At 49.9% G+C, this 27,280-nt stretch overlaps 3 protein-coding genes across 4 annotated transcripts in view; 1 reads left to right on the top strand and 2 right to left on the bottom strand.

Annotated features, from left to right (window-relative positions):
- The window catches only part of EYA3 (EYA transcriptional coactivator and phosphatase 3), a 95,474-nt gene extending 90,491 nt beyond the window's left edge, over positions 1-4,983 (top strand). For both annotated transcript variants that reach the window (XM_005676781.3, XM_005676782.3), the window contains one exon: positions 1,300-4,983. In XM_005676781.3, the coding sequence (XP_005676838.1) occupies positions 1,300-1,380 (81 nt within the window). In that variant the 3' untranslated portion in view covers positions 1,381-4,983. The remainder of the gene's footprint in view (positions 1-1,299) is intronic.
- XKR8 (XK related 8) lies at positions 7,560-15,242 on the bottom strand. The gene is made up of 3 exons (XM_005676783.3): positions 14,382-15,242; positions 11,624-11,820; positions 7,560-9,129 (listed from the first exon to the last, which is right to left on the bottom strand). Exons 1-3 carry the CDS (start codon positions 14,672-14,674, stop codon positions 8,420-8,422), a joined length of 1,200 nt encoding a protein of 399 aa, XP_005676840.1. The 5' UTR covers positions 14,675-15,242; the 3' UTR covers positions 7,560-8,419.
- Positions 15,275-27,280, bottom strand: part of SMPDL3B (sphingomyelin phosphodiesterase acid like 3B) — a 31,707-nt gene continuing 19,701 nt past the window's right edge. The window contains exons 4-8 of the mRNA XM_018056857.1: positions 21,969-22,112; positions 20,167-20,339; positions 18,374-18,554; positions 18,157-18,290; positions 15,275-15,880 (exon numbers count right to left, since the gene is read on the bottom strand). Coding sequence (XP_017912346.1) covers positions 15,515-15,880; positions 18,157-18,290; positions 18,374-18,554; positions 20,167-20,339; positions 21,969-22,112 — 998 coding nt within the window. The 3' untranslated portion in view covers positions 15,275-15,514. The remainder of the gene's footprint in view (positions 15,881-18,156; positions 18,291-18,373; positions 18,555-20,166; positions 20,340-21,968; positions 22,113-27,280) is intronic.

Here is a 27,280-nt window from a genome sequence, read left to right as displayed (position 1 = left end):
TCTGAGGTTATTGATATTTCTCCTAGCAATCTTGATTCCAGCTTGTGCTTCTTCCAGCCCAGTGTTTCTCATGATATACTCTACATATAAGTTAAATAAGCAGGGTGACAATATATAGCCTTGATGTACTCCTTTTCCTATTTGGAACCAGTCTATTTGTTCCATGTCCTGTTCTAACCGTTGCTTCCTGACATGCATACAGGTTTCTCAACAGGCAGGTCAGGTGGTCTGGGATTCCCATCTCTTTCAGAATTCTCCACAGTTTATTGTGATCCACACAGTCAGAGGCTTTGGCATAGTCAATAAAGCAGAAATAGATGTTTTTTTCTGGAACTCTCTTGCTTTCTCAATGATCCAGCAGATGTTGACAATTTGATCTCTGGTTCTTCTGCCTTTTCTAAAACCAGCTTGAACATCTGGAAGTTCATGGTTCACATATTACGGAAGCCTGGCTTGGAGAATTTTGAGCATTAATTTACTAGCGTGTGAGATGAGTGCAATTGTGTGGTAGTTTGAGCATTCTTTGGCATTGCCTTTCTTTGGGATTGGAATGAAAACTGACCTTTTCCAGTCCTGTGGCCACTGCTGAGTTTTCCAAATTTGCTGGCATATTGAGTGCAGCACTTTCACAGCATCATCTTTTAGGATTTGAAACAGCTCAACTGGAATTCCATCATCTCCACTAGCTTTGTTCATAGTGATGCTTCCTTCCTAAGGCCCACTTGACTTCACATTCCAGGATCTATGTGAAAATGTAATATTACAAAATAATATTATATTAATACTGATTTCTTACATGGGTCATCTTAGTTGATCTGAGTATCCTACATAGTATCTAGAACAAGTATATCTCAAAGCACAGAGTTACCGCTGAAACCTAATTAAAATCGCTCACGTATGTTAAGTGTATACGAAGTCCTTACGTGCATGTGCAGTCGCTCACTCATGTCCAACTCTTTGCAAGCCACGGACTGCATGCAGCCCACCAGACTCCTCTGTCCATGGAATTTTCCAAGTAAGGATATTGGAGTGGGTTGCCATTTCTTACTCCAGAGTATCTTCCCAACACTGGGATCAAACCCACGTCTCCTACATTGGCAGGTGGATTCCTGACCACTGTGCCACAGGGGAAGCACAAAGTCCTTATACATATTTGATCAGTATAATGATCTTACAGTGTGGGTAGCAGTAGAGAGGGTTCCAAGTACTTTGGGGAGAGGTCTGTGGAGGAAGGGGTATGGATGAATATGAGCTCCCAGAAGAAGTTGAGTTAACCAGTTACCCCTGCTCCCCTTCCAGCACAACATGCCCTTCTGGCGGATCACAAACCACGGAGACCTGGTGTCCCTCCACCAGGCTTTGGAGCTTGATTTTCTCTAAAAACTGGAATGAAGAGCCTTCCCCATGAGCTCCTTTTCACTCCTTGAAGGGAGCCGGAGACCGGAACCAACTGGGAATTCTCTCTCTCTTTCTCCATGGAATGCTGGCGAGAACACAATCAAAACCAACAGCTGCAAGAGATGAAGCTGATTTTTGCTATGCGTGAGCTGCAGCCCCGTGTTCATCCTCGCACAGGAGCGGGAGATAGTTGGATTGAGAGAACAATAGACTCACCGCAGCTACAGTGCTTTTAATTCTTCTGGTTTTTTGTTTGTTTGTTTGTTTTATTTTGTTTCAGAAAAATGAAGAAAAAGAAAAGGAAATCCTTGGGGCAGAGTTGCACTCTGCATCCATGACCAGATTGAGAACTGCTGTTAACTTGTGGTGATTGGATAAACGCAGCAGACGTTTATAATAACATCTCTTGCAGTCTTTGTAATCTCCTTAGCTGTAGAACATACTCCCAGTGAATGTATATGTTATTTTTATAGGTAAGGGTCTGGTCTCTCTGAAGCAGATTCCCCTCCCCCTTTCTTTTTCTAGCAAGAAAGGGTTGTGTAAAGTTTCCTTGGAAAATCGTAACTGAAATGTCTGAGATACCTCTCTGTGACAGTAGCACCTCCTTAGCTGCTCCAGTGGTCTGCTCGCGAGGCTGGGCTCCTTCCCACTCTTCCACCTCCTGGTTGGCTAAACTGTAGGGCCTGGGACACTGATTAATTTTAGACTTTGCTGTTTCCCATCCTAGAAGCCTTAGTCCCCTTCCCAATCCCTCTCCCTTTTTGACCAAATGGCACAACCCTAGAAACTCTTCTTAGTAAATTCTCAGCCTTCAGCTTGACTCTTCGTCAAAGCTAACGAGGGCTTACCCTCAAACTGGAGAGAAGACCTAAGGCTTCTTAGGAATTTCTACTTCTTTGGCCCTTGAAACAGGAAGATTCCAACTTTTCCTCCTGCAGAGAAGCACCCTTCCCCAGCAGAGGCCATCCCCACCGGGCCTCCCCCTTCTTAGTCATCAGTGCCAGGCTAGTCCACCCTCTGCACCTCATATCCACCCCCACACACAGCTCTGGCCAGTCCCCAGGCTTTGGACCCAAGTAGTCAAATCAAGTCTGAGAAAAGGCCCATAACCGCATTTTGGCCAAAACTACTAAGGGATTTGACTTCATGCTCTGAATCCTTTAAGCCCTGTGAGTGGTGTCCTGGGCATGTACCCAGATCTCGGCCTGAAACTGAAGACCAAATGGCTGTGATCATAAGCCCAGTTTTCCAATAGGATCCGCTTCCCACTTCTCAAGTCCCTTTCTAAAATGGGAAACTTGAAAGCCAGAAAAACTCACCTGATTTAAATGAGGTTGTAGATCGCCTATGCCATGCCTGAAAACTCAACCATGGGCCAAATGCAGGAACATCTCCCAGCCTGACCTCTGGGAAGTTGGGTGGGTGCCCAGACATGAGTCACAACCTTCAGTCCAGCTGTATTTGTGGATGCCCCACCCTCCATGAGCAGCCTGGGCACGTGCTCAGGCCACATAAACTTCCTTAGAGCTCAGGAAGTTTAGCCTCTCCCAGGCTGCATGGAGAGAGGTGATTATAAGTACCTCAGAGAGGTGCAGTCTGGGTCCTTAGCAGGTGGCATCCTTGACCAACCACAGCCATCACTGCTTACACTCAGAGGTTCAGCGTATCCACTTGGGGATGCTCCCAGCACAAAAGGGGCCAGATTCCCTCTAATGCCAGATCACCCAGAGAAAGGCTGGTGTACACATTCCTTCAGAACGGATTGAGAAAGTGCTTCGTAACTCAGTCGTAGGGAAGAGGTGTTTGGAGAGGAGCTCAAATCAGTGCTCATCACCAAGCTGCCTCTTAGGCCTGTTTCCTTTGGACGGGGGAGGATATATAGTCTGAGGCAGACCTGCTTGGTCCGAGTTCAGCATAGCTGCCCAGCTGCTGCTCTGTCTTGCTTGATAATTGATCTTAGCGTGCTCTAGGGCGCATGGCGGATCCTTACTTCCAGGCCCCTCCACGCCCACCCCATCCTGCCAGTAGAGCTGTTGGTTTCTTGCCCTGCACATAGGCCACCCGGTTGGTGCTGTGCTTCAGGCTGGTGAGACTGCAGAGCAGTCCGCGCATCATGCACACAAGTACACACGCACACACACTCACACTTTCCTCTGCTTGCCTGCTGGGAGCTCTTTGTTCCTAGAGTATGACTTGGGACTCCTTTTTCGATGGCCTTTTCCCTCCTGCTCTGACTGCACAGCTTAGGTCTTTACAAAAGGAACTTGAAACTGGCTAAGAGAGGTGAGGACGCTCCCTGGGCAGTGCCGTCTTTGCTCTTTTCTGGTTGTTCAGAGGGCAGACAGAAAATGGGAGCTTCCTGGCTCCTCTCTGCCAAAATGAATCATCCAGGGAACCCAGTGCTCTTCAGTAAACCTGGTTTCCTCCACAGCACAGAGATCCAGAGAGGAAAGCAAGTGGGCAGCGCAGCAAGCTCTTGGAGGCTGAGGTCTAAAGGACACTATGGGTCCTTCTCATTTAGGGGGAAGCCCTCTACTAGAAAGAGTCCCCACCCGATGAGTCCCTTTCCCAGCTGGGCACCGTGGGTTCTATAAGATGGGTCTGCACGTTTCATGGTGAGTGCTGGGCCATCTCTAGTAAGGGATCTGGAATTGTCAGCCGTGTCCTGGGTCTAAGAGGTGGTTTTCCTTTCGAATGTAAAACTGACTGTGCCTTAGCATCACCCTGTTCGGTGCCCCTGGGGCACCAGGTGGTGGCCGGGAGAGTGGATGCCTGCTCCAGATCTAGATGCCTAGTGGGGCTTTTATTTGGTTTGGGTTATTTCTGTCTTCTGCTCTGCAACTGGGGGGAGCAAACCTAGAGTCCCAGGAGACTTTGTGCCACAGCTTGTTCGCAGTTTACACAAACTTGTTCGCGTTAAAGATCCAGGCAGAATCTGATGGGCCAACTCCAGCTGCAGCATATGGAGCTTCTCAATGTTCACTGCCTTGAATGGGTGTCAGTGCCACTGAACCAAGGGGGAGAGGGGTTAAGGGGTGGAGCCGCACACTCCCTCTCCCTGGGGGAGTGATGGCTGAAACCATGGGGTGGTGAGCTTCCGGCCTTCCTCTCCTTGCTCCTGCAGAAGGGGGCATTAGGACCCCTCTTAAGCCAAGCTTCTGTTTCTCACTAAATCAGTTTCCCTTTTCATTCAAAAGTTGAAACTCCCCAAATACTCAAGCTATAGAAGCCAAATTGAAATTCTTAGATTTTGAAATATCTTAAGATAACCATGAGACAACATCTAATTCTGGCCCACCTCTGATCAGCAGGCCCTGTCCCTTCCTCTCCCGAGTCAGAGAGCTCTAGCACACAAGGTTACTTGGCTAGTTCCTAATGCACTGATGGGAGCCATCCCATTAAGGACGACTTCTACTCAAAACATGACCCTCTGGACTTCAGGTGCCTCATTTATCAGGAAAAGGCATTGATTGGATATATTTATGTGACTGCGGGCATTTGTGGCTGTCGAGTCCTTGACCATAATGTTATATGTAATGGGAACTATCTTATAAACTTGAAAAAATAAAGTTTTTATTTTCTATATGGTTTGCTCCTGTGTCTTTTCTGGGTAGGATCAACCCAGTTGCTTAGCTGAGTAGGCTCCTGAGTCAGGCTTCAAAAAAAATACGCAGAGCTCATTAGAAAGATGACACCCTCTTAATAATTTCATCATTCATTTCACCAAAAAAAAAAAAACACTAGCCGTTCAGTACAGATAAATGAGAAAATAAAAATTTTTAAATAATTTTCAAGGGAAAGTTTTTCTCAATTCTTTCGAAAAATATTGCTTTTCAAAGTTTAGGACTGGAATGCCAAGAGATTTCATTTGCTGTCAAATGTGCTGAAATTTAATTACTAAGAAATCAATACCTTGCTGTGCTGAGCTTAAAATGCAAAAGCAATAAAGCCGACAAATTGATATCAAACTGTTTGATTGGCTTGTTTACATGTTACATTAGCTAATTTTTTCCTCTTTTCATTTTTTTAGATTTGAGTCGGACTTTTCATTGGTCTGGAAAACGAGTCCTTTTGCCTTTTATTCCAAACAAGATTAGAATTAGATTCTAGCTTCCAAATACCATCCATGTCAGACTATAATATATATTTTTCCCCAAATAAGTTCCCCCAGAGAAGAGGAGGTTTTCTTGTATACTGCGGCATTAAATCTTTTGCTCAGAAGGTGCATATTTTGAGCTGAGCCACACTGTGATGTTGAAGTAAACTTGTTCATTGCTCCGAAGTACATCAGAGTATCAATTACCTTTTGAGCCCAAAGAGCAAAACATCTCTTCCAAAAAGTGTAATATCTGCACATTTCTCAAGAATCTTTCCAGTGGCAAGTTAAAATGAACAAATCAAGAGTTTCTTTTTTCTTCAAAAACAAGGTTCTTAACATTAAAAAAAAAAAAAAAGTCTTTGAAAGAAATTTTTAATTGCAAGTAATATCGCTGTCATCTTTTTAAAATTCTTGATTCTGTACTTCTTTACAAATGAAACCACTCAGTTCCACAGCTTTTTAAGCTACAGGCCTATTATCCTCATTTGACAGTTTCATCTAAAGGGAGTCTATGTAGATGAGAGCTTAGCCAAGATGATCTCCCCTGAGCCTAGTCTTCCACATGTCACAGGAAGAAGTAGAGAAAAGTAAATGTAGGAAGTATTTCTATTTTACTGAAGTATAATTGATAGCAAGTATTCATTTGAGTGGACTTCTTAAGAACCTCTTATGTTTGCGGCTAGGTTGGTCACTAAGACCAGGGATTTCTAAAGGTCAGGCCTGCCCTCCTGAGGTCTCAACCCTTGATAGTCCCTCTGAATTGAGAAGAAAAACAATTTTGCTTTTGGGTGTATGTTTAAATATATTCAATTGAATGGTCTTTTTTTGAAGTTAAATATCCTTTCATAAGGTGATAATAGATGGTGGTAGTTTTTACTGCCCTTTTATATATATATATATATATATATACACACACACACATATATATACTAATACATACATAGTACTTTTAAAATATTTTATTATTTCTTATTTATTTGGCTGTGCCAGGTCTTAGTTGCAGCATGAGGGATCTTCAGTTTTCATTGTGGCATGTAAACTCTCAGTTGCAGCGTGTGGGGGTCTAGTTCCCTGACCACAGACCGAACCCAGGCAGGCCCTCTGCTTTGAGAGCACGGAGTCAGCCACAGGACCACCAGAGAGGTCCTGACTACCCTTTTTTATTAAAATAGCCATTTTACTGGTTCATGAAATTCAGATGTCTGGAAATCACTGAACTGAGTGATCCTGGAGATGCTTTCTGCCTCTACCATTCTGTGTGTATAAAAAGCACCAGCATCATCTTCCACAGCCTCTCTGCTCCCAGCCCTCATCTCTGTCAGCCTTGGCCCCAGGCCAACATGACTGCTAGAAGCCCTCCTTCATCCAGGCACCGCTGCCTTGGCATCCAGGATAAAGCACACATGCACCCTCACCTCCTTGAGGGCTCATCACTTTCTCAGGGAGGCCTTGCCAGCCATTCTATATAAAATTATATCAATAACTCCCACCCCTAACACACACACTTCCCCTACCTTCTTTTTCTTTGAGCACTTAACACTGTCTGATAGACTGTTTATTGTGTCTCCACCAGATGAATGAATAATAGACACTCCTGGGTCCCCTCCTGGTGGTGATGAACCTTTCCTTCTGTCTCCAGCACCCTTTGCCTGCTCCTTGTTTCTCCAAACCACAGACCTCCCAGAACAGCAAAAAGTTCCACCTCCCCGACACCACAGCCCGTATCCACATCCCGTCATCACTCCCACACTCCCACTGAGCTCCCAGCAAAAAGGCCTTTGTGCATCGGCACTCCTGTATTCACTTCCTGGTACCAAGTGGTGTGGCTACTCCTCCAGGCCCAGCAGCAGAGCTGGCTAAGAGCACACACTGCAGTCAGCCCAGATCTGGGTTCTGATGCTCACCTGATGCTCAGAAGACGAGATGGAGAAGTGTTAGCTCAGCCAGCCCTCTTCTCTGGCCCCAGGGGCTTTACCATTTTTGAGCGGTGGATTATGTGTCCCTGACCCCTTTTTTCCAGGCAGCTTTGAACTTGGCAGTAGATTCAATGACACAATTAGGCTGGAAGATACCATGAGGTTTTAATAATAATCTAATAACACTGTTCAACAAAAACAACATACACGTGTCTCTCACAGAGACATAGAAACATAGACAGAGACATAGTCTTCCTCCCGCACAGACTCTGAGGTAGAAAATAACACCGCCGGAAGTATAAAAAAATACTCAACAGGCTGAGCCATGGCCCAGACCACAGGTTCACAAGGCACCTGGCTGAAAGGTCGCCCCTTGAGAGCGGGGGCAGAGGCTGGGCCAGCTGCACTCCAGGCAGCTGGGCATCCCTGGCTTCTAGCGTGAAAGCCTGCTCTCAGGTAGCTGGAGAGGGTAGGGGCTGAAACAAATGGCAGCTGATCTGCGAAGAACAGAATGATGCTCCTGGCACGTAAGAGGCCTTTGGTAAACATCTGCTGAATGAATTGAATGACTGGAGGGGGACAATTCCAAAGAATACATCCTGGAGGTTCTGGGGCCTTTCAGCCCTGGGCAGGGCAACCAAGGGTGAAAGAGCACCTCCACGAGTTATTTCAGAGGTGGCCAAGGAGGTAGAAATGCCAACACTGGGATGCTCTGGCCTATGTGGGTGGGGGAAGAGTGCAGTGGAGGGTCTCTTCTTTCCTCCCAAAGTGTTTCGTACATAACTGGGGCCCTTGACCCAACAGGGCCCAGCCCTTCTCATCTAGTTCTCCTCCTTGATGGCGGACCTCTGTCTTAACTCAACTCTCATCTCCTGTACCTGGCACAGATCAGGCATCGAGGGCTCATTGAGTGAATCAAGGCCCATAGCAGCATTAGTAGCTTATCTTCATTCTATTAACCGATTCCATCTGGCCTCAAGCCTCCCTGGCTGGGTCTGACCCTGCCTCAAAGGACACCATTCACCTCTCCCTTCCATGGCAAAACAGCTTCATCTCTCGGCTTGGGGAAAAAGTTCTTAGCCAGGTGGGCCATGCGTCTGTTCTGTGGGAGCTGACGTTCCTCAAGGGAGCGGAGACCCCAGGTCCCGTCCACCTGGTCAGGCTCCCAGCGGCGGCTAGGGTGCAGCCAGCAGTAGTAGGCCAGCCGCAGAGCCAGCCCCAGAAGGAAGCAGACGCCGGCCGCAGGCAGCAGGCTCTGCAGCAGGCGCCCACTGGGCAGCCAGGCACTCTGAGTCGCCCAGGCCACCACCAGGAGAAGGCTGTCATTCAGCAGGAACACCAGGTGGATGGTGGCACGGCCTCGGGTGTGGCCCTCAGCCACGTTAAACCAGGAGAAATACAGGATGGTGGCCACAGTCGCCCGGTACAGCCACTCAGAGTGGGGCCCTGGCATGAAGTCCGTGCCCTGCAGCCAGACCCAGAAGAGGAACACCAGCCACAGGCCCAAGAAGTGCAGGGCCACGTAGCGGGGGAAGAGGGCTGAGAAGAGGGCCACGACCAGCACTCGGGGCCACAGCAGCAGCAGGTTCCACAGGAAGTAGATCACGGAGGCGCCCACTCCCAGGAGAGGCTTGGCGGGGAGGCAAGTGCGCAGGGCCCGGTGGTAGTCGAGCAGCGCCCACGAGATACCCACAAAGGACGTACAGATGCTGACCCCTGTGAAGAAGAGTGGACAGGTGAGCCCTGCGGGCAGCCTGCAGGCGCTCCCCCGAGGTGGTGGGCACTGCGGAGGGCTTGTAGCCACGCTGCGGTGGATATTAGAGCTCCCAGTTTGTTGAAAAGTACAGCTGGAGCACAGTAGGTTCACACAACCCTACCAGAGCTCCCATCCACATGGAGTCTGTCCTTCACCACAAACCTTTCAAGTGCTACCCCTGTTACGTTTTTCAAGGATGAGACTGTGTGACTTAACACTCTCATTAGCACCGCCGCCCAGCATCGAGTACCCCCTGGGCCTCGGCCCCACCCTGAGCACATTCCGAACCTTCCTTTCCTTGAAGAGTCCATGCCTTTCTTGAATCGGCACCCCAGCCATCCAGTTCCCCTTTTCTTAATCTCAGAAAGGGAAGCAGGAAATCCCACAGGGTGACGACAAGCCTCTAGCTGAAGCCGCCTCAGGGGGCCAGAAGGGATGTCCCTGCTACGTGGCTGGAACAGCCCATACCCTCCTCCCTTCCACCCTCGGACCAGGCCCTGGTTTTGATTTTCCAAGACATCCGCCTCCCACCTCCTGGTTGCCCATTCTAGACTAGAAGCACCAGGCCCTCCAAGGAGGGCTGGAAGCATCTCTAGACAGCTTCCTCCCTGGCCGCCTTCCTACCTCATTCAGTCAACAGATGTTCTCTGGGAACCTGCTGTGGGTCGGGAACCCACTCCCAGCCTGGAATCAGCTCTGTGGCCTCTCTAACTACCCCACCCTCAGGGTCTCTGCCTGCCTGATGTTCCTCCAGCTGCCCCACATTGCTGCATTCTCTGACCTGACAAGCTGTGCCCTTGCTTATTAGGGAGACCCATCCCTATTTCCTCTGGCCTACTCCTCCTTACCCTGCAAGTTCTGGCTTGACTATCCCCTAGAGTCACCCATCCTGACGCCATCCCACCCATCTCTGCCGTGCAGGTCCTATAACACCCCACCTCTGTCTGGAGTCTTCTTTCCTTATCTCTGAGCTCCTTCAGGGTAGAAAACAGATTTTGCCCCCCGGGGATCCCTCAGCAGCCTAGTAGCTGGCATACAGCATCAGCTGAAGAATTGTTCGCTAAACAAAAGTTGGGAAAATCCACTTCTTCCCTCAGTTTCCCATCCCCACCTGTCCATACACACAGGGCAGATGGTCTCCACTTAGCCCTGGTCCTGGACACCCACTGGTCTCAAACAGACAAAAACACAGCCATCCCTCAGAATCCACAGGGGACTGGTTCCCCAAATCCACTGGCGCTCAAGTCTCTAATATAAAATGGGGTAATAGGGGTGGCCCTCAGAATCTGCGGGAGCAGAATCCACGGACAGGGCTGACGGTATGTACCCAATGAGTGCTGTGCGTCCCAGGGAGAATCACGTCACCTTTCAGCCCCTCTTTCCTCACGTGTAAAGTGGAGATAGAGGGTGCTGTGAATATAACGACGACGACGTAGCACTTTGCACCATGCTGACCAACAGCAAGGGCTCAATCGTGACAGCTGCTAGTACTGTTTTGTTTTTCCCCAATTAATATTGCAGAACTGGATGAGCAAACGGAAAGGACCCTTGAAGATGGAGTCCAACTCCCCAGCTTGCACGACCGTGGAAACTGAAGCCAGAGCGGGAAAGACTCTCCAAGCCCCGCAGCGAGCGGTGGCAGAGCCAGGACTGGCTCCTCGGGAGGCTGTGCCACGTGCAGCAGCAGGTGTGCGAGGGTGGAGGCGGGAAAGTGGAGATCCTGAATCAGATGTGAGCTGGAGTCCTAACTTGGCGGCCAGCTGGCATGTGACCTTGGGCAACTCACTTCCCTAAAAACCCTCTCAAAGCTGCTCATTGCACAAACCTCTCCTGTGGTTTATGAAGCCACCTGCTTTCTTCCTTTTCAGATCACTCCACTGGCTTTACTGTAACCGCATGCTTTACAGTCTGTGGTCCTGGCAGGCCAGGGCTGTGTCTGTCTGCTTATTCACTGTGGTGTCTCTAACACACGGACAGGCACAGAGGTGCTCCATAGAGGCTTAAGTGTACAAAGGTGCTCAATAATTTTTCTGTTGATTAACTGATTTCTTATTAGACATTAGGCACCAGCATACATTATCTGTTATGTTCAAACTAGTAAAAATAGTAAAAATCCTGTAGACTTATTAGGCACTAGGCCTTCTATGCATCACTTCACTTAAAAACTTTTCATTCACCTTATGAGGAAGGATCATCGACTATGTCCATTTTACAGATGAGAATAATAGCTCAGAGAGATAGAGTCCTCTTTGTCCAGACTCAAGGCTGGAGCATGACTTTGGATTGGAACCCAGACCTGCCTCTCTAAAGGACATTCCCCTATTTTCTAAACAGCCTTTATGAAAAAGAGAAAACCTTTCTGACGTTTGTGGGCAACTTTCCCAAGGCATGAAGGTGCAGGGGGGTGTCGGGGAGTGGTGGGCAGGGGTGGCTGGCCTTGGGCCTGACACTCACACTGATAGTACTCAGCGCTGCCGCTCTGCAGTATGATGGCCAGCACCAGGGTGAGCTGCGGTGTCGTCTCCAGGAAGGTCTCGAAGAGTCGCAGCATGCTGATGTCCAGGGAAAGGAAGTCGGCGTAGGCCACATCAAACTCAGAGGGGACCTCCTGCCGCCACACCAGCAGCCCCTGCTGCAGCCCCTGCACACACCTAGACAGCACACGCGATGCCCCAAGGGGCCCAGTTAGCATCCAGTGGCATTCTTCCTTCTCTCCCCACTGAATAGATGCAGACAGGCTCCAATCCTGGCTTGTCACGTACACGCAATGGAACCTTGGGCAAGCAACTTAACCTCACTGAACTTGTTTCTTCATCTGTGAAATGGGGATAGATTACTGCTCCTGCTCCTGCAGTAGCCACCATTCCAAGCTCATCACTAACCTTGTTCCATTTCCTCCTTTACAACATCCCTGTTTTATAGATGGGGAAACAGGACCAAAGAGCGAATGAGCAGTGGAAACAAGATTTGGATGCCAAGCTGTCTGAATTTGAAAGATGTACCATGAAAGCGCCTAAAGTGATCGTTCTCAAATTTCAGCAAGCCTAAGATTTTCTCATTGGAAAAGACCCTGATGCTGGGAGGGATTGGGGGCAGGAGGAGAAGGGGACGTCAGAGGATGAGATGGCTGGATGGCATTACTGACTCGATGGACATGAGTTTGGGTAAACTCCGGGAGTTGGTGATGGACAGGGAGGCCTGGCGTGCTGCAGATTCATTGGGTCGCAAAGAGTCAGACACGACTGAGCAACTGAACTGAACTGAACTGAAGAATTTCTTAGGATCCTGTGGGGAAGGGGAGCCGTGGAGAGCTTCTGAGCACAGATGAGACAGGTCCTACTGTGCTATAGAAAGAGCACCCAGGGATCCATTGGAAAGGCCTGCCCAGAGTGATGGGAGCAAAGAAGGGGCAGAGTTAAGAGGGTCCAGAGAGGTCTTCCCTGGTGGTCCAGTGGCTAAGAATCCGCCTGCCAATGCAGGGGATACAGGTTTGATCCCTGGTCCGAGGGAAGATGCCATATGCCCTGGGGCAACTAAGCCCACACCCTGCAACTACTGAAGCCTGTTTGCCTAGAGCCCGTGCTCCACAACAAGACGTGCCACCGCAATGAGAAGGCTGTACACCGCAACAAAGAGCAGCCCCTGCTCACTGCAACTAGAGAAAACCCACACATCAAGGAAGGCCCAGCACAGCCAAAAATAAATAAAAAATTTTTAAATGAGAGAGAGGGTCCAGAGGTTGGACGGGCAGACCTGAGTGACCCACTGGCCTGAGGGAGGTGGAGGATGCACCAGGATCTCGCCTGCCCGGTACTGATCTCAGTTGGCTCTTGGGAGGTGAACCCACTCACTCATTTCGAATTCATTCATTAGACATTTAGCCTCACTTCCCCTGGATGGTCTTGACAACATGCTAAGAGAACAGACAGGCATGCCCAGGTTGGGGTTGTTCCCCAGTGCCCTGGCAGAGGCCTCAGCCTGTCACAGGCTGGAACAGAGACCCTGTTTTCTCAAGCAAAGCTCAATACAGTCTGTCCGACTCATGCTCAGCAAAAATAGAAGATGCATGATGCAGTTATCGATTCAGGGCTCATTGCAGGCTGCCAGGACTGTAATATCTGTGCCCCTTCGTGTTCATCGGGGGTGTTATTGATGCCCGGCCAGTCCCTCAGGCGAAACTGCAACATTCAAAGCTCCTCTCGCCCACTCCTGGAGACTCGAGGCAAGATCTGGACATCCTGACTTTGTCGCATGACTCTGACCCCTTCGTTTCACTTTCCCCCTCTCCAGATGGTCCTGCCACTTCTGAAAAGCAGCACAGCCCACACACAGATTTTGTAGGCTCCCCCCACCCCCACAACCCCTGCGCCCAGCCCTGCCTGGCTCCAGGAACATACATGAGTCAGGCCCCATCTCTGCCCTCTTGCTTGGCCCTGGGGGTGAGGGGGTGGGGTGGGGAGCAAGTGCTCATGGAGAAGGCAGCTGGGGAAGATAAGGAGGGGGCACTGGCCGTGAGGGACCAAGCGCTGCTCTGGGGGTCAGGGCTGCTCAAACTGCCAGGCGACCCAGCTAGCTGATCATGAAGTGAGCTGACGCTGCTGCTCACCCTGCACGGGGGCAATTCACAGGTCTCATTCCATTAAGTCCTTATACTGGGAGCCTCTGGAACACTGAGTAAACTGAGATCTGGAGGGGGCTCAAGTGACTTGCCCAAGGCTCCGACCACAGCTAAAAAAGAACTGCTGGGTCCCGTTGCCATTAGAACAGAGTCCGCCCCGGCCAGGCGCTGCGCCCTTCACGACGGGTTTCTCGCCACACCCACCTCCGGATGATAACCTGCTTTTAACAGAGGAGGGAACTCAGGCTCTGAAAAAGCCTGGAAGGAGGCCACAGGTGGTAAGGCCAGAAGTGGATCCCAAAGGGCCTGACTCCAAGTCGTGTGCCTCAGTTTCCTCTCTGGGTCCCCGTTTCTTCACTTGTGCCAGGAAGCTCGAGTGATGAGCTCTGAGGGCCGTCAGCCGGAATTTTCCTCCATCAGAGGCCAGGAGTTCACCTGGTGGGAGGGGCGCCCTCTAAACTAGCAGGGGCTTAGTTTCCTCTCCTGGGTCGCAGTCCTCTCCTCTCCGCGCCCCCGTGTCCCAGAGTCAGCCCAGCAGCAGGAGGTGACGTGACCTCGTTCCCTCCTCTCGCTCCCCAGGGGCGGGGCGCTCACCTGTACAGGTAACCCAGCTGGAGGAGATGCAACAGCGCCAGGTGCCGGCCAGGGGGCTTCGGCGCGAGCGGGCTGGAGACGTCGGAGCGCAGCCAGATCCAGCTGAAGAGCTGCAGCGCGACCGAGGCGAGGCCCAACAGCGCCAGCACCAGCGCGGCCCACAGGTAGCGACCGCTGAGCACATACTGGCTCGCGGCCCACAAATCGGCGCCCAGGTCGATCAGGAAGGCGAGGGTGCCCAATATTCCAAGGACTAGGTCCCTTAAGAGCACGGCGCGGGGCGACCAGGGCATGACCCGCTAGCCTCTCCCTCCTCTGTTTGGGCTCCGGCCCGCCCTCCCGGCCCAGGGTCGCAACCCGCCCAGATGCGCAGTGGCAGGAAGGAGGCGTGCACAGCCCTCGGGGCCGCCCAGGACCGGACCGCTGGGCGGGACTTCCCTGTCCCGCCCCGTCCGGGGAGGAGCGAGGCCCGGAGACTCCGCGGCTGGGGCACCCGCGGTCTCAGTGCTCTCTGGCCCCGCAAGCTGCTAGGGGTTCCCCGCCCCGCCCCCTCCAGGCCCCGCTGAGCCCAGAGGGCCCCGAGAACCGCTAGGCCCGAAGACGCACCGTCCGAGGTGCAGTGTAGCAGGCTTGTTTTACCCTGGAGGCCCAAGGCGGAGAATATGGCCCGCAGATGAGCGCCCGGGTTAGAACTGCCTTGTCTCACGTCCGCACTGCTGCAAAACCAAACGCCAAAGCCCGATCCGATCCCTGACTGGATACCTCGAGGCCGGGCCACGTGCCAGGGGAGACGGAGGGCACTGGGTCAGCCAGGCCCATCTTCCAGGCATCTCATTTTACTCGGATTATCCGAATAGGAGGAGGGGAGGACTTTCAATAACGGGGCAAGGGAGTTTTATAAACATGATTTATAAATTAATAACATGCATGATGAGCACAGAGTGTTCTGGATAAAACATGAAACGTGAAAGAAATGTGCTCCTGGTGGGACCTTCGGGGCTTCATTTCCTGATCGTCTGCCCAGTCCCAGTTCATTCTGCTGTCGCGGGGAAGGGAAAGGGTGAAAGAGTCCAGCTCTCAGGGCTGATGCTGCCTCCATTTTACCAAGCGCGTAGGCCGTTGGTCCCCCAAGGTCAGGACACGAGCAGCGCGCGCAGGCCCAGCAGCGCCGCGGGCAGGAGCGCGAGGCAGGGCGCGGGCACGACGCCGGGGCCGCGCAGGCAAGCTGCGTACCGGTCGAAGGCCACCTCGCGCAGCGCGCACACGTGTTCGGCGCGGCACGCCTCGTCGCAGGCCCGCGTGTCGTAACTGACCGAGTTGTAGACGTAGTAGCGCTGTAGCGCGCCCTGGTCGCTGGCGATGCGGCCCAGCGCCGCGTGCATGGAGCGGGCGCCTGCATCCGGCACCCCGTAGGCCTCGGTCACCCGGTACTCGAGCTCCCAGCGTGGCGCCCCCAGCGCGTTCGCCTGGCTCAGGTTCAAGAAGTAGGTCACCATGTCCTGCAGAGGGGACGCGAGGCGGGCGGGCCGTGAGCCGCTGTCCACTTCCGCCCCCAACCCTCCACCTTGCATTCACCTCCCGGATTCTAACATCTGTAATCACGACCACTTGTAGTATGCTTGGCAGACAAAAGCTGGTCCAAACTCCTGAGGTAACTGCATTATCATTCCCATTTCACAGATGAGGAAACCGAGTCTTAAAGAGGTTAATTCATTTGGCGAGAGTCTCACAGGTGCCTGAACAGGATTGGAACCCAAGCTGTTTACTCCATGGCCTGTGTATTTTCTGTTCCCGGGTGCATTGGAATGCCTGACTGAGAGAGGTTATAGAATTGTGTTTTGATGGGGGCTTGGGATGCACCCAAGACATCTAGAACTCAGGTGCATTTTCTGGACTAGAATGTGGAAGGCTTATCTGTCCAGTGCTTTCCACCCAAGTTTGAGGATCTGCTTCAGATCAGCAGAGGTGGGGTGAGAGGGGCTGCTGTGTATGGATGCCAACTTTCTGCTAGGCATCTACATTATTTCATTTCACACCACCTGCGGGCCAAGTGCCCATGTGCCCATACTCTTAAAAATCCTTAGCCTGCTTCTACTCTAGAGTCAAGGACCTAATGTCTCAGGCAGTCCCTGGTTTTGAATACCCGAGGTTAAGTCTCTGCACCCACCTCTTTCTGGAACTCCAACTCCAGCTTGAACATTCAGCTGCCTCCTCCCTTGGCATTTTCACTTGGATGCCATATAAACATCCCAAAGTTAACAGGAAAACCAGGCTTCTGATCTTCCCTCCAAAACCTGCTCCTCCCACAGTGATCCTGTTTCAGTAAATGGCAACCTCATCCTTTTAGGTGCTCCATTCAACGCCTTGGAGCCCTCGTTGCCTCCTCACTTTCTCTTCACCTCTCATCCAGTCCACCAGCAAATCCTGTCCACTCAGCCTTCAAAATACAGCCAGGACTTCCTTGGTGGTCCAGTGGTTAAGAGTCTGTGCTCCCAATTAAGGGTCCTTGGATTCCATCCCTGGTCAGGGAACTAGATCCTACATGCTGCAGCTGAGAGTTTCTTCCATGCCCCAACTAGAGATCCTGCATGCCACAACTAGGACCTGACGTAGCCAAATAATAAAATTAATGCTTCGAAAAATAAATCCATCCAGGATGTAGCTCTCCTCATGAGCTGCTGCAACCACCCTGGCTCACACCACTGCGACCTCTCAGGGGTTGTAGTCGCCTCCTCACCGATCCCCACATTTCCACCCTTGCCCCCTACAGCCGGTTCTTCACCCAGCAGAATAGTGATTTTTTTTTTTAATTCCAGGGTCTTACTCACAGCCTATGTGACATGACCTCTACTGTGACCCCGCAGGCCTTCTTGCCCCTCCCCCCCAACACACCCAGCCTTCCTCCTCATTCGGCAGACACTCACGTGGCTCACTCACTGACTTGACTCAGAGTTCAGATGTCACCCTATCAGTGACACTTCCTCACCCCATCTACCTGACACCACACACACATGCACGTGCTCCGTAACTGTCACCCACTGCCTCCTCACCCTCTTCTCTCCTTAGCACTGATTTCACGCCGCACTTAACTTCACTGTGTTTGTTTATTGACTGTCTCCCTCCGGTAAGGATGTCAGCTCCGGGAGAGCGGAGACTTTTGTTCACCTCTGTGTCTCCTGAGCTTACTTAGCACAGGGCCTGGCACGTGGCAGGTGCTTAACACATTTTGTTGCCTACATTAAGGAATCGTACTCCTTTGTCATTTCTGTAGTCACCAGCACAACCGAGGAGGTGTGGGATTGCTCGATGAGTAGGGGCCTGCTTGGCTGCAACCCAGTCAGTATAGAGGAGACATGGGCAGCGGGCCTCCAGTCACACTGTAAGAGACTGACTGCCAAGCCAAAGAGATCCAACGTGTCTGGGGGGCACTGGGGAGCCACTGAAGATTTTTGAACGGGAGAGAGACAAGAAGTGCTTAAGAAAGGTTAATCCCTTCTGCTCTGCTGTACCAGATGAGCTCCAGTGGGTCTGGGCGGGAGGCAGGGAGACCAAATAGGAGGCCCCGGCAGTGACCGGGGCAAAGGGCGATTTGGGGGAGAACTGATCTGACCTGGTAGCAGGATTTGGAGGTAGCTCCGGGGTTCTAATGCTGAGCTCTCAAAGGGTGGAAGTAACTTGCCCTTCCTGAGGCTCGGGTGGATTAGCTGGGGAAGGTGGTGATCCATTTAGGTCCCTCCCCCACCTCTCTGGCCCCAGCAGACCCAAGGCTCCTGACCTGCAGGCTCAGCGTAGCTCGGTCGTATTCAAACACCCGGATGCCTGGATTGTTGGCTCCATTGACCACTCCAGGTAACGTGGTTTTCCACGGGGTGACCCCAGGTATAAGGAACATGACACTGATGGGGGCACCTTCCAGGAGAGAGACAGTGGAGCTGAGAGTTTGAAGACAGGGGGAGGGAAGTGGGCTGGCCGTTGCCCTCCAGGGTGGGTACCTGCACCGTCATAGAACATCCGAAAGCTGTCGGTGTGGTGGTGCCCAAAGAACTGCCCTGCGATGACTCGGTGATGCCTCTGGACCACCTTCAGGTACTCCTCGTTGAAGCCCTCCCGGAACCATGCTTTGTTCCGTGTCTTCTCAAAGAAGCCCGGGGGCACGTGGCCGATGATGTACACCTATGAAGAAGGGGTACCCAGCAGGGGTTCAGAGCTGCTTTCCCCAACTCCTCTCCAGCCCTCACAGTCTACCCATCTCCCCAAAAGCAAGCGACAGGCTCCAAGGTACCTCCTCCCCCTTCCCTCTCCCAGGTGATTCTGGCATCTCTGTACTCAGCGATGAAGGTGCTGCATTTGCCCATACTATGCCTGCCACCCAAACCACCCTCTCCTGTTCACTTCTGTAAATTCTGACGTTACTGTTTAGTCGCTCAGTCGTGTCCGGTTCTTTGTGACCCCATAGACTGTGTAGTCCGCCAGACTCCTTTGTCTGTGGGATTGCCCAGGCAAGAATACTGGAATGGGTTGCTATTTCCTTCTCTAGGGGACCTTCCCGACCCAGGGATCGAACCCATGTCTCCTGCATTGGCAGGCGGATTCTTTACCATTGAGCCATCTGGGAAAGCGGAAGTGAAAGTTGCTCAGTCATGTCTGACTCTTTGCAATCCCATGGACTATACGGTCCATGAAATTCTCCAGGGCAGAACAGTGGAGTGGGTTGCCATTTCCTTCTCTAGGAGCCATCTGGGAAGCCCTCTGTGAATCCTGCCCATGCTGCAAAACCCTTCTTATGAAATCTTTCTGATCCTTCAGATGAGCCTTCTCCTGTTGGAGAGCTCAGGCACTGTAACCAAAACTTCCTTACTTGGTTTATAACCTCTGCTGTGTAGTAGTAACGTATGTTCACATCTTGCATTCATTGAGTCCCTCAGCTATAATGACGGTGCCTGGGCCCTTGGCCCCCACTGTGAGAGGTAGAATGGTGGGGTGGGGCAGTGGTGGCTGGTAAGGAGGGCAGTGAAGAGTGTGAGCTTTGGAGACAAACCACCGTTGGATACCAGATGTGTGTGACCTCTCTGAGCTTCAGTTTTCTCATCAGGAAGGCTACCTAACCAGTGTGGTTTTGAGAGTTCATATGTCCATATAAAGCACTTAGCAACTTATCTGATGTATAGTGAGGACTCAAAAGCACCAGCCATGAGATCCTGCCGGGATGCACTGGCCAGAGCAGGGACTCAGGCAAATGAGACACAAGGCCATTCATCAGGGGCTGCCAACCCAGCAGACTAGAGCGACATACCTCACAGGGGACTAGATGGACACGCCTCAAGGGCAAGTCATATCTCTGAGGTCTGGCCCACACTGTGGCTGCAGCTGTGCTGGACTTGGCCTCTGGAGACTGGGGTTCTAGTCTCAGTGAGTGAATGATAGTCTCTCAGGCGTGTCCGACTCTTTGCGACCCCATGGGCTGTAGCCTGGCAGGCTCCTCTGTCCATGGAATTCTCCAGGCAGGAATACTAGAGTGAGGAGCCATTTCCTACTCCAGGGGATCTCAGCCCCACCACTCGTGTGACTTGAGACCGTCACTGCCCCACCGGGAGCCTCACAGCACAATGGGTCCCAGCCTCACAGGCTGTTGTGAGGATGGAAGAAGCCCTCTCAGGTGCCAAGCTGATGAGGGACCCTCTGTGTCGTGAGCATCTTGAATGAGTGAGTGTGAGTCTGTGCCAAAGTGGGGGACTTGTTCAGGAAGAGACCCTAGGGAGGGAGGAGAGGAGCAGGGAGCCCTTACCATTTCCCCAGCCTGGGAGGCCTTGGTCAGCACTTCGTCCAGCCACTGGAACTGCTGGCTGGGGTCCGCCATGCCGGCCGTCTGCTCATTGCTGCTGTAGTACAGGTTGGTGTTGAGGACCACGATTCGCCCAGCCCCGCTCAGCCCTGGCAGTTTCTCAGAATAGAAGGCACCTAGGACATCACGGGCATGGGGGATCTGAAGGGGTCTCTTGCCCCCAGGCAGACACACTCTGTCCCCTGTTACTTCACTTGCCCACCTTCTCCTTCCTTGGCATCCCCCCTTCCCTTTTTTCCCGCAGGATGAGCATCGTGGGTAGGACCAAAGGCTCTGGAGCCAGGCTGCCTGGGTTCAAGTCCTGGTTCTACCCCTTACTACCTGTGCCACTTGGGGAAAGTTCCTTAAGGTCTCGATGCCTCAGTTTCCTCCTCCATAGAATGGGAATAACATGGGGGTGTGTTTATCCCTCTGGACTCACTGTCAGCCCTTCTCCACCCAGCTCTCTGCCCCAGGAGCAGTGGATTAAATCAATGGGTTTCTGTGCTACTGAGGGAAGGAATGAGAGGAGGTCGGGTCTCCTTGGGATGCTGTGTCCCCCATACCAGTGATTCTCAACCTGGTGATTTTGTCCCCAAGGAGACACCTGGCAATGTCTGGAGACATTTTTGGTTTTCACAATGGGAGATGTTGCTTGCAACTAGTGGATAAAGGCCAGCGATGCTGCTGAACACCCTACAATGTACAGGACAGCACCCCCCCCAACAAATTACCCCTCCCCAAATGTCAACAGTGGCAAGGTTCAGAAACCTGGCTTGAACCAAAGGTCACTGCCCCTGCAAGGGCTGTTGTGAGGAATCTAGCAGTGGACTGAGGGCAGTGCCAGGCACACAGAAAGTCCTCAAGGAATATTCACTTCTGATTCTCATTAGTATGTGGTTAAGAAGATGGGCATTGGGATCAGCCCTGGATCCTGCTCCTGAGGTTGCCTCCTCTGTTGCCCTAATGGTCCAGGAGCGACGAGAATGAAGACAGAACACAACATCTGGCGCAATGGCTCAGGGGACGAAGCAGCCTCTATTGGACTGAGGTGCAGAGTCCACTCTGAGTCCAGTTTTTATTCCTGACTGCAGACTACAAGACTTTCTCAGATCTTATCTTTCTCAAGACACATGCCATATCAGTTGAAAGTGAAAGAAAGTGAAGTCACTCAGTGGTGTCCTACTCTTTGTGACCCCATGGACTATAGCCTACCGGGCTCCTCCATCCGTCCATGGGATTTTCCAGGCAAGAGTAGTGGAGTGCCATTTTCTTCTCCTCTATCAGTTACATATCTCCTAAATATCATGGACTACACTGATATAGTCCAGATCTCCTTGCGTTTACCCCAGGCCATTCCCTTCTGGGCTAGTCTCGGGAACAATTAGCAAGTGCAGAGACAGCATTCATGCCTGACAGCGAGCATTCCAAGGTCCATGCTTTTATGATCCTAGTCATAATCCCTTCTGGGTCTGGCCCTGGCATTTTTAACAAGGCTATAATTCTAAGAAAGACATGAAAAATAATCACCAATATAGTTTCTCTGTGAAGTTTCTCAAGGCTTTGAAAGTACATTATTAGGAATTTCCACTGCATCCTCTAAGCTAGGTGACCTTGGCCAAGTGACTTAGTATATTCAAGCCTCAGTCTCCTAATCTGTAAAATGGGGATAAAATCAGTTCCTATTTCACGGAGGTGTTGTGAAAATGAAATTAGATCAGTCTTTGGCATAAAGGGCTCCTTACAGTAGCACATGATGTTAGTACCTTCTTTGAAGAGAGTGACAGATTCGTTACTGAGCCAGGGTCGCCACAGCTCTGCTACCTGGTTGTAGATATTGTTGCTCCCTGCAGGTAATTGGTTTTTGGGGTGAAAGTCATGATTTCCCAAAGCAGCGTAGACTTTAGTATCTGGGAGGAAAAAAATAAATATAAAAATATATATGGAGGACTCTCCTGGTGGTCCAGTGGCTAAGACTCCACGCTCCCAATGCAGAAGGCTGAGGTTTGATCTCTGGTCAGGGACCTAGATTTCACATGCCGCAACTAAAAAACTCCTTCATGCTGCAACTTAAGATCCCACGTGCTGCGATCAAGATCAAAGATCCCTCATGCTGCAACTAAGACCCAATGCAGCCAAATAAAATCTGGAAACGCTGAGCTCTGCCAGAAGAGGTCATAGAATTCCCGTGAGGAATTGTCCACAGAGCCAGAAGTCATAACTATAACTGCCTGGGAAAAGAAACTCCTCTGTAATATAGATGCAAGCAGCCATAAGCATTCATTTAAGAGAAAACACAGATCCTTGGAATCCCAAAGACAGATGAGAAGGGAGGGACCCTGTCCCAGTTTATAATCAGATAAGGTGGGAGTTCCCAGAGAAACAGGACCAGACTTGGATTTCTTGACCTAAAGTGAAAGTGAAAGTGAAGTCGTCTTTGTGACCCCATGGACTGTAGCCTACCAGGCTTCTCTGTCCATGGGAGTGGATTGCCATTTCCTTCTCCAGGGGATCTTCCCAACCCAGGGATTGAACCCAGTTCTCCCACATTGTAGACAGAAGCTTTACCATCTTAGCCACCAGGGAAGTCCTGTTTCTTAACCTAAGAGAAGGTATTTTGGGCCTAAGCCATTCAGGGATGTAAGCCTGGCTCAGTAATGAAGATCTTAAGGGAACAAAAGGACAGACCTTGTCATCAGGGAAGAGAAGAAACAGGCGCAAGATAATGAATCAGTTGTAAAGACTTAGTTCTGTATCAAAGGTAAACATTAGCCTAAAGCACTTTCTCGAGCTGTTTTATAGAATTTAACCCCTGCAATCTCAAAAATGACAGAATGACCTCTGTTCATTTCCAAGGCAAATCATTCAATATCACTGTAATCCAAGTCTATGCCCCAACCAGTAACGCTGAAGAAGCTGAAGTTGAACGGTTCTATGAAGACCTACAAGACCTTTTAGAACTAACACCCAAAACAGTGTCCTTTTCATTGTAGGGGACTGGAATGCAAAAGTAGGAAGTCAAGAAACACCTGGAGTAACAGGCAAATTTGGCCTTGGAATGCGGAATGAAGCAGGGCAAAGGCTAATAGAGTTTTGCCAAGAGAACACACTGGTCATAGCAAACACCCTCTTCCAACAACACAAGAGAAGACTTGACACATGGACATCACCCGATGGTCAACACCGAAATCAGACTGATTATATTCTTTGCAGCCAAAGACGGAGAAGCTCTATACAATCAGCAAAAACAAGACCGGGAGCTGACTGTGGCTCAGATCATGAACTCCTTATTACCAAATTCAGACTTAAATTGAAGAAAGTGGGGAAAACCACTAGACCATTCAGGTATGACCTAAATCAAATCCCTTATGATTATACAGTGGAAGTGAGAAATATATTTAAGGGACTAGACCTGATAGACAGAGTGCCTGACGAACTATGGAATAAGGTTTGTGACATTGTACAGGAGACAGGGATCAAGACCATCCCCAAGAAAAAGAAATGTAAAACAGCAAAATGGCTGTCTGAGGAGGCCTTACAAACAGCTGTGAAAAGAAGAGAAAGGAAGAGCAAAGGAGACAAGGAAAGATATACCCATTTGAATGCAGAGTTCCAAAGAATAGCAAGGAGAGATAAGAAAGCCTTCCTCAGAGATCAGTGCAAAGAAATAGAGGAAAACAACAGAATGGGAAAGACTAGAGATCTCTTCAAGAAAATTAGAGATACCAAGGGAACATTTCATGCAAAGATGGGCTCGATAAAGGACAGAAATGGTATGGACCTAACAGAAGCAGAAGATATTAAGAAGCGGTGGCAAGAATACACAGAAGAACTGTACAAAAAAGATCTTCACGACCCAGATAATCATGATGGTGTGATCACTCACCTAGAGCCAGACATCCTGGAATGTGAAGTCAAGTGGGCCTTAGAAAGCATCACTATGAACAAAGCTAGTGGAGGTGATGGAATTCCAGTTGAGCTGTTTCAAATCCTAAAAGATGATGCTGTGAAAGTGCTGCACTCAATATGCCAGCAAATTTGGAAAACTCAGCAGTGGCCACAGGACTGGAAAAGGTCAGTTTTCATTCCAATTCCAAAGAAAGGCAATGCCAAAGAATGCTCCAACTACCGCACAATTGCACTCATCTCACATGCTAGCAAAGTAATGCTCAAAATTCTCCAAGCCCAGGCTTCAGCAATACATGAACCATGAACTTCCAGATGTTCAAGCTGGTTTTAGAAAAGGCAGAGGAACCAAAGATCAAATTGCCAACATCCGCTGGATGATGGAAAAAGCAAGAGAGTTCCAGAAAAACATCTATTTCTGCTTTATTGACTATGCCAAAGCCTTTGACTGTGTGGATCACAGTAAACTGTGGAAAATTCTGAAAGAGATGGGACTACCAGACCACCTGACCTGCCTCTTGAGAAACCTGTATGCAGGTCAGGAAGCAACAGTTTGAACTGGACATGGAAAAACAGCCTGGTTCCAAAGAGGAAAAGGAGTACATCAAGGCTGTATATTGTCGCCCTGCTTATTTAATTTTTATGCAGAGTACATCATGAGAAACACTGGGCTGGAGGAAGCACAAGCTGGAATCAAGATTGCAGGGAGAAATACCAATAACCTCAGATATGCAGATGACACCACCCTTATGGCAGAAAGTGAAGAAGAACTAAATAGCCTCTTGATGAAAGTGAAAGAGGAGAGTGAAAAGGTTGGCTTAAGGCTCAACATTCAAAAAACTAAGATCATGGCATCTGGTCCCATCACTTCATGGCAAATAGATGGGGAAACAGTGGCTGACTATTTTTTTGGCCTCCAAAATCACTGCAGATGGCAATTGCAGCCATGAAATTAAAAGACGCTTACTCCTTGGAAGGAAAGTTATGACCAATCTAGACATTATATTAAAAAGCAGAGACATTACTTTGTCAACAAAGGTCCGTCTAGTCAAGACTATGTTTTTTCCAGTGGTCATGAATGGATGTGAGAGTTGGAATATAAAGAAAGCTGAGCGCCAAAGAATTGATGGTTTTGAACTGTGGTATTGAAGACTCTTGAAAGTCCCTTGGACTACAAGGAGATCCAACCAGTCCAACCTAAAGGAGATCAGTCCTAAATATTCATTGGAAGGACTAATGCTGCAGCTGAACTCCAATACTTTGGCCACCTGATGCAAAGAGCTGACTCATTTGAAAAGACCCTGATGCTGGGCAAGATTGAGGGCAGGAGGAGAAGGGGATGACAGAGGATGATATGGTTGGATGGCATCACGGACGCAATGGACCTGAATTTGGGTAGATTCCGGGAGTTGATGATGGACTAGGAGGCCTGGCATGCTGCAGTTCGTGGGGGTCACAAAGTGTCGGACACAGCTGAGTGACTGAACTGAACTGAACTGAACCCCTGCAACCACTAGGTCATGGGGTCACAAAGAGTCACCTGTCACTAAGACAGGACTTAGCAACTGAACAACAACAACAATCACCATATCTACTGAAACCTAAGGGATGATAATATTGACCTTTTCTGACCCTCATGACTTTAATCAGCCAAAGCATGGACTCTCTCAACTTTGCCCTAATTCTATATTGAATTCTCCTGCTTAGGCCGCTTAAAACTCCCTAGCTTAAAACTGCCCCAATTTTACTGTTCAGGGAACCACTGATTTGGGAAAGATTCCTGGTGTTCTCCTTATTTGTTGCAAGTAGTAAATCTTTCCTTCTCCTGACATTTAGCTTGGTTGTGTCTTTTGGCCTAACACCCACCAAGAGTCAAACCTAGTTTTGGGGTAATAGGTTTTTGCTGTGTCTATGTGCTGGACACTTCTAGAAGCTCCTCACAAGCATAAACTCCGTGAGGGCACCACCTGGCATCATGTTCATGACCAAGTCTGCTGTCCCTAGAATGCTGTCTCACCCATAGGAGACACATTTGTTGACGGACTAAATGAATGAATAGGTTACCTTACTTAGTCCTCGCAACAGCCGTCTGGGCAGGTACCGTTATTTTCTTCTCTAACACCGAGCATCCAGGGCATGGCCCACCTGGAGCATGGCAGAGCCTGCACTGGGGCCCGAATCAGTTTGCCGTGCACACCCATGTGCACCATCAGCCACAGTGGAGAGGCAGGGGCCAGTGTCCACAGCGACTCTGATGAGGAACCCAGGTGCACATGGCAAGAAGGACTTACAACATGGAACCAAAATCTCAAATTTCAGCCTCTGCCTCCTCTCCAACTTGTTGCTTCAACTTATTTATCTTTATAATGGGGACTGTTCTGCTTGACCCATGTTGCTACCATTCTCAAATAAGATTAGGCCTTGTTTCACCTCTTCCAATTTGTTCTCATTTTAACATCTCTACCAGTGGGCCATGTCTTACCATTGAGGCCAGGAGAAAGCGCTGTGTCATACTTTAATGGACAGTGTTTTGTTTTTATTTTTTCTTAGCAATACATAAAACAATGAAACATCTTACAGTCAATGGTATCTCAGATTTAGGAAATTCAATACCTGTGCAAGCATGTTATGAACTATAAAATCTTATCATTTACACTTATATGTTAAATCATAATAATAAAGCATTTTCTTATCCATTATTTCACTTTTATTCGTGAAGCTGCACGTGGAGCAAAGAAAAGAGCTCTCAGAGTAAGATCTGAGTTTGAGTCCCTCCCTAGGAACTGACTAGCTTTGTCCCATAGATTTGTTATCTATACACTGGGAATAATACCTGTTATTGAAGTGCCCTGGTTTGAGCCTGTGTGGCTGTGTGTTAGTCGCTCAGTCATATCCGACTCTTTGCAACCCCATGGACTGTAGCCTGCCAGAATCCTCTGTCCATGGAATTCTCCAGGCAAGAATACTGCAGTGGGTTGCTGTTCTCTTCTCCAGGGAATCTTTCTGACCCAGGGATTGAACCTGGGTCTCCTGCATTGCAGGCAGATTTTGTTTTTACCGTCTGAGCCACCAGGGAAGCCCCAGTGATTTCTGCTGGAAGATTAACTAGCCCAAGCAGGTCTGAGTTGGTTGAGTCGAGGTACACAGACTGGAAGTGTCCAGTCAGCTTCTC

This window comes from Capra hircus, chromosome 2 (assembly GCF_001704415.2).
Source record: "Capra hircus breed San Clemente chromosome 2, ASM170441v1, whole genome shotgun sequence".
Taxonomy (NCBI): Eukaryota; Metazoa; Chordata; class Mammalia; order Artiodactyla; family Bovidae; genus Capra; species Capra hircus.
The sequence above is the reverse complement of the archived record's forward strand: the minus strand, read 5'-3'. Positions and strand labels throughout refer to the sequence as shown.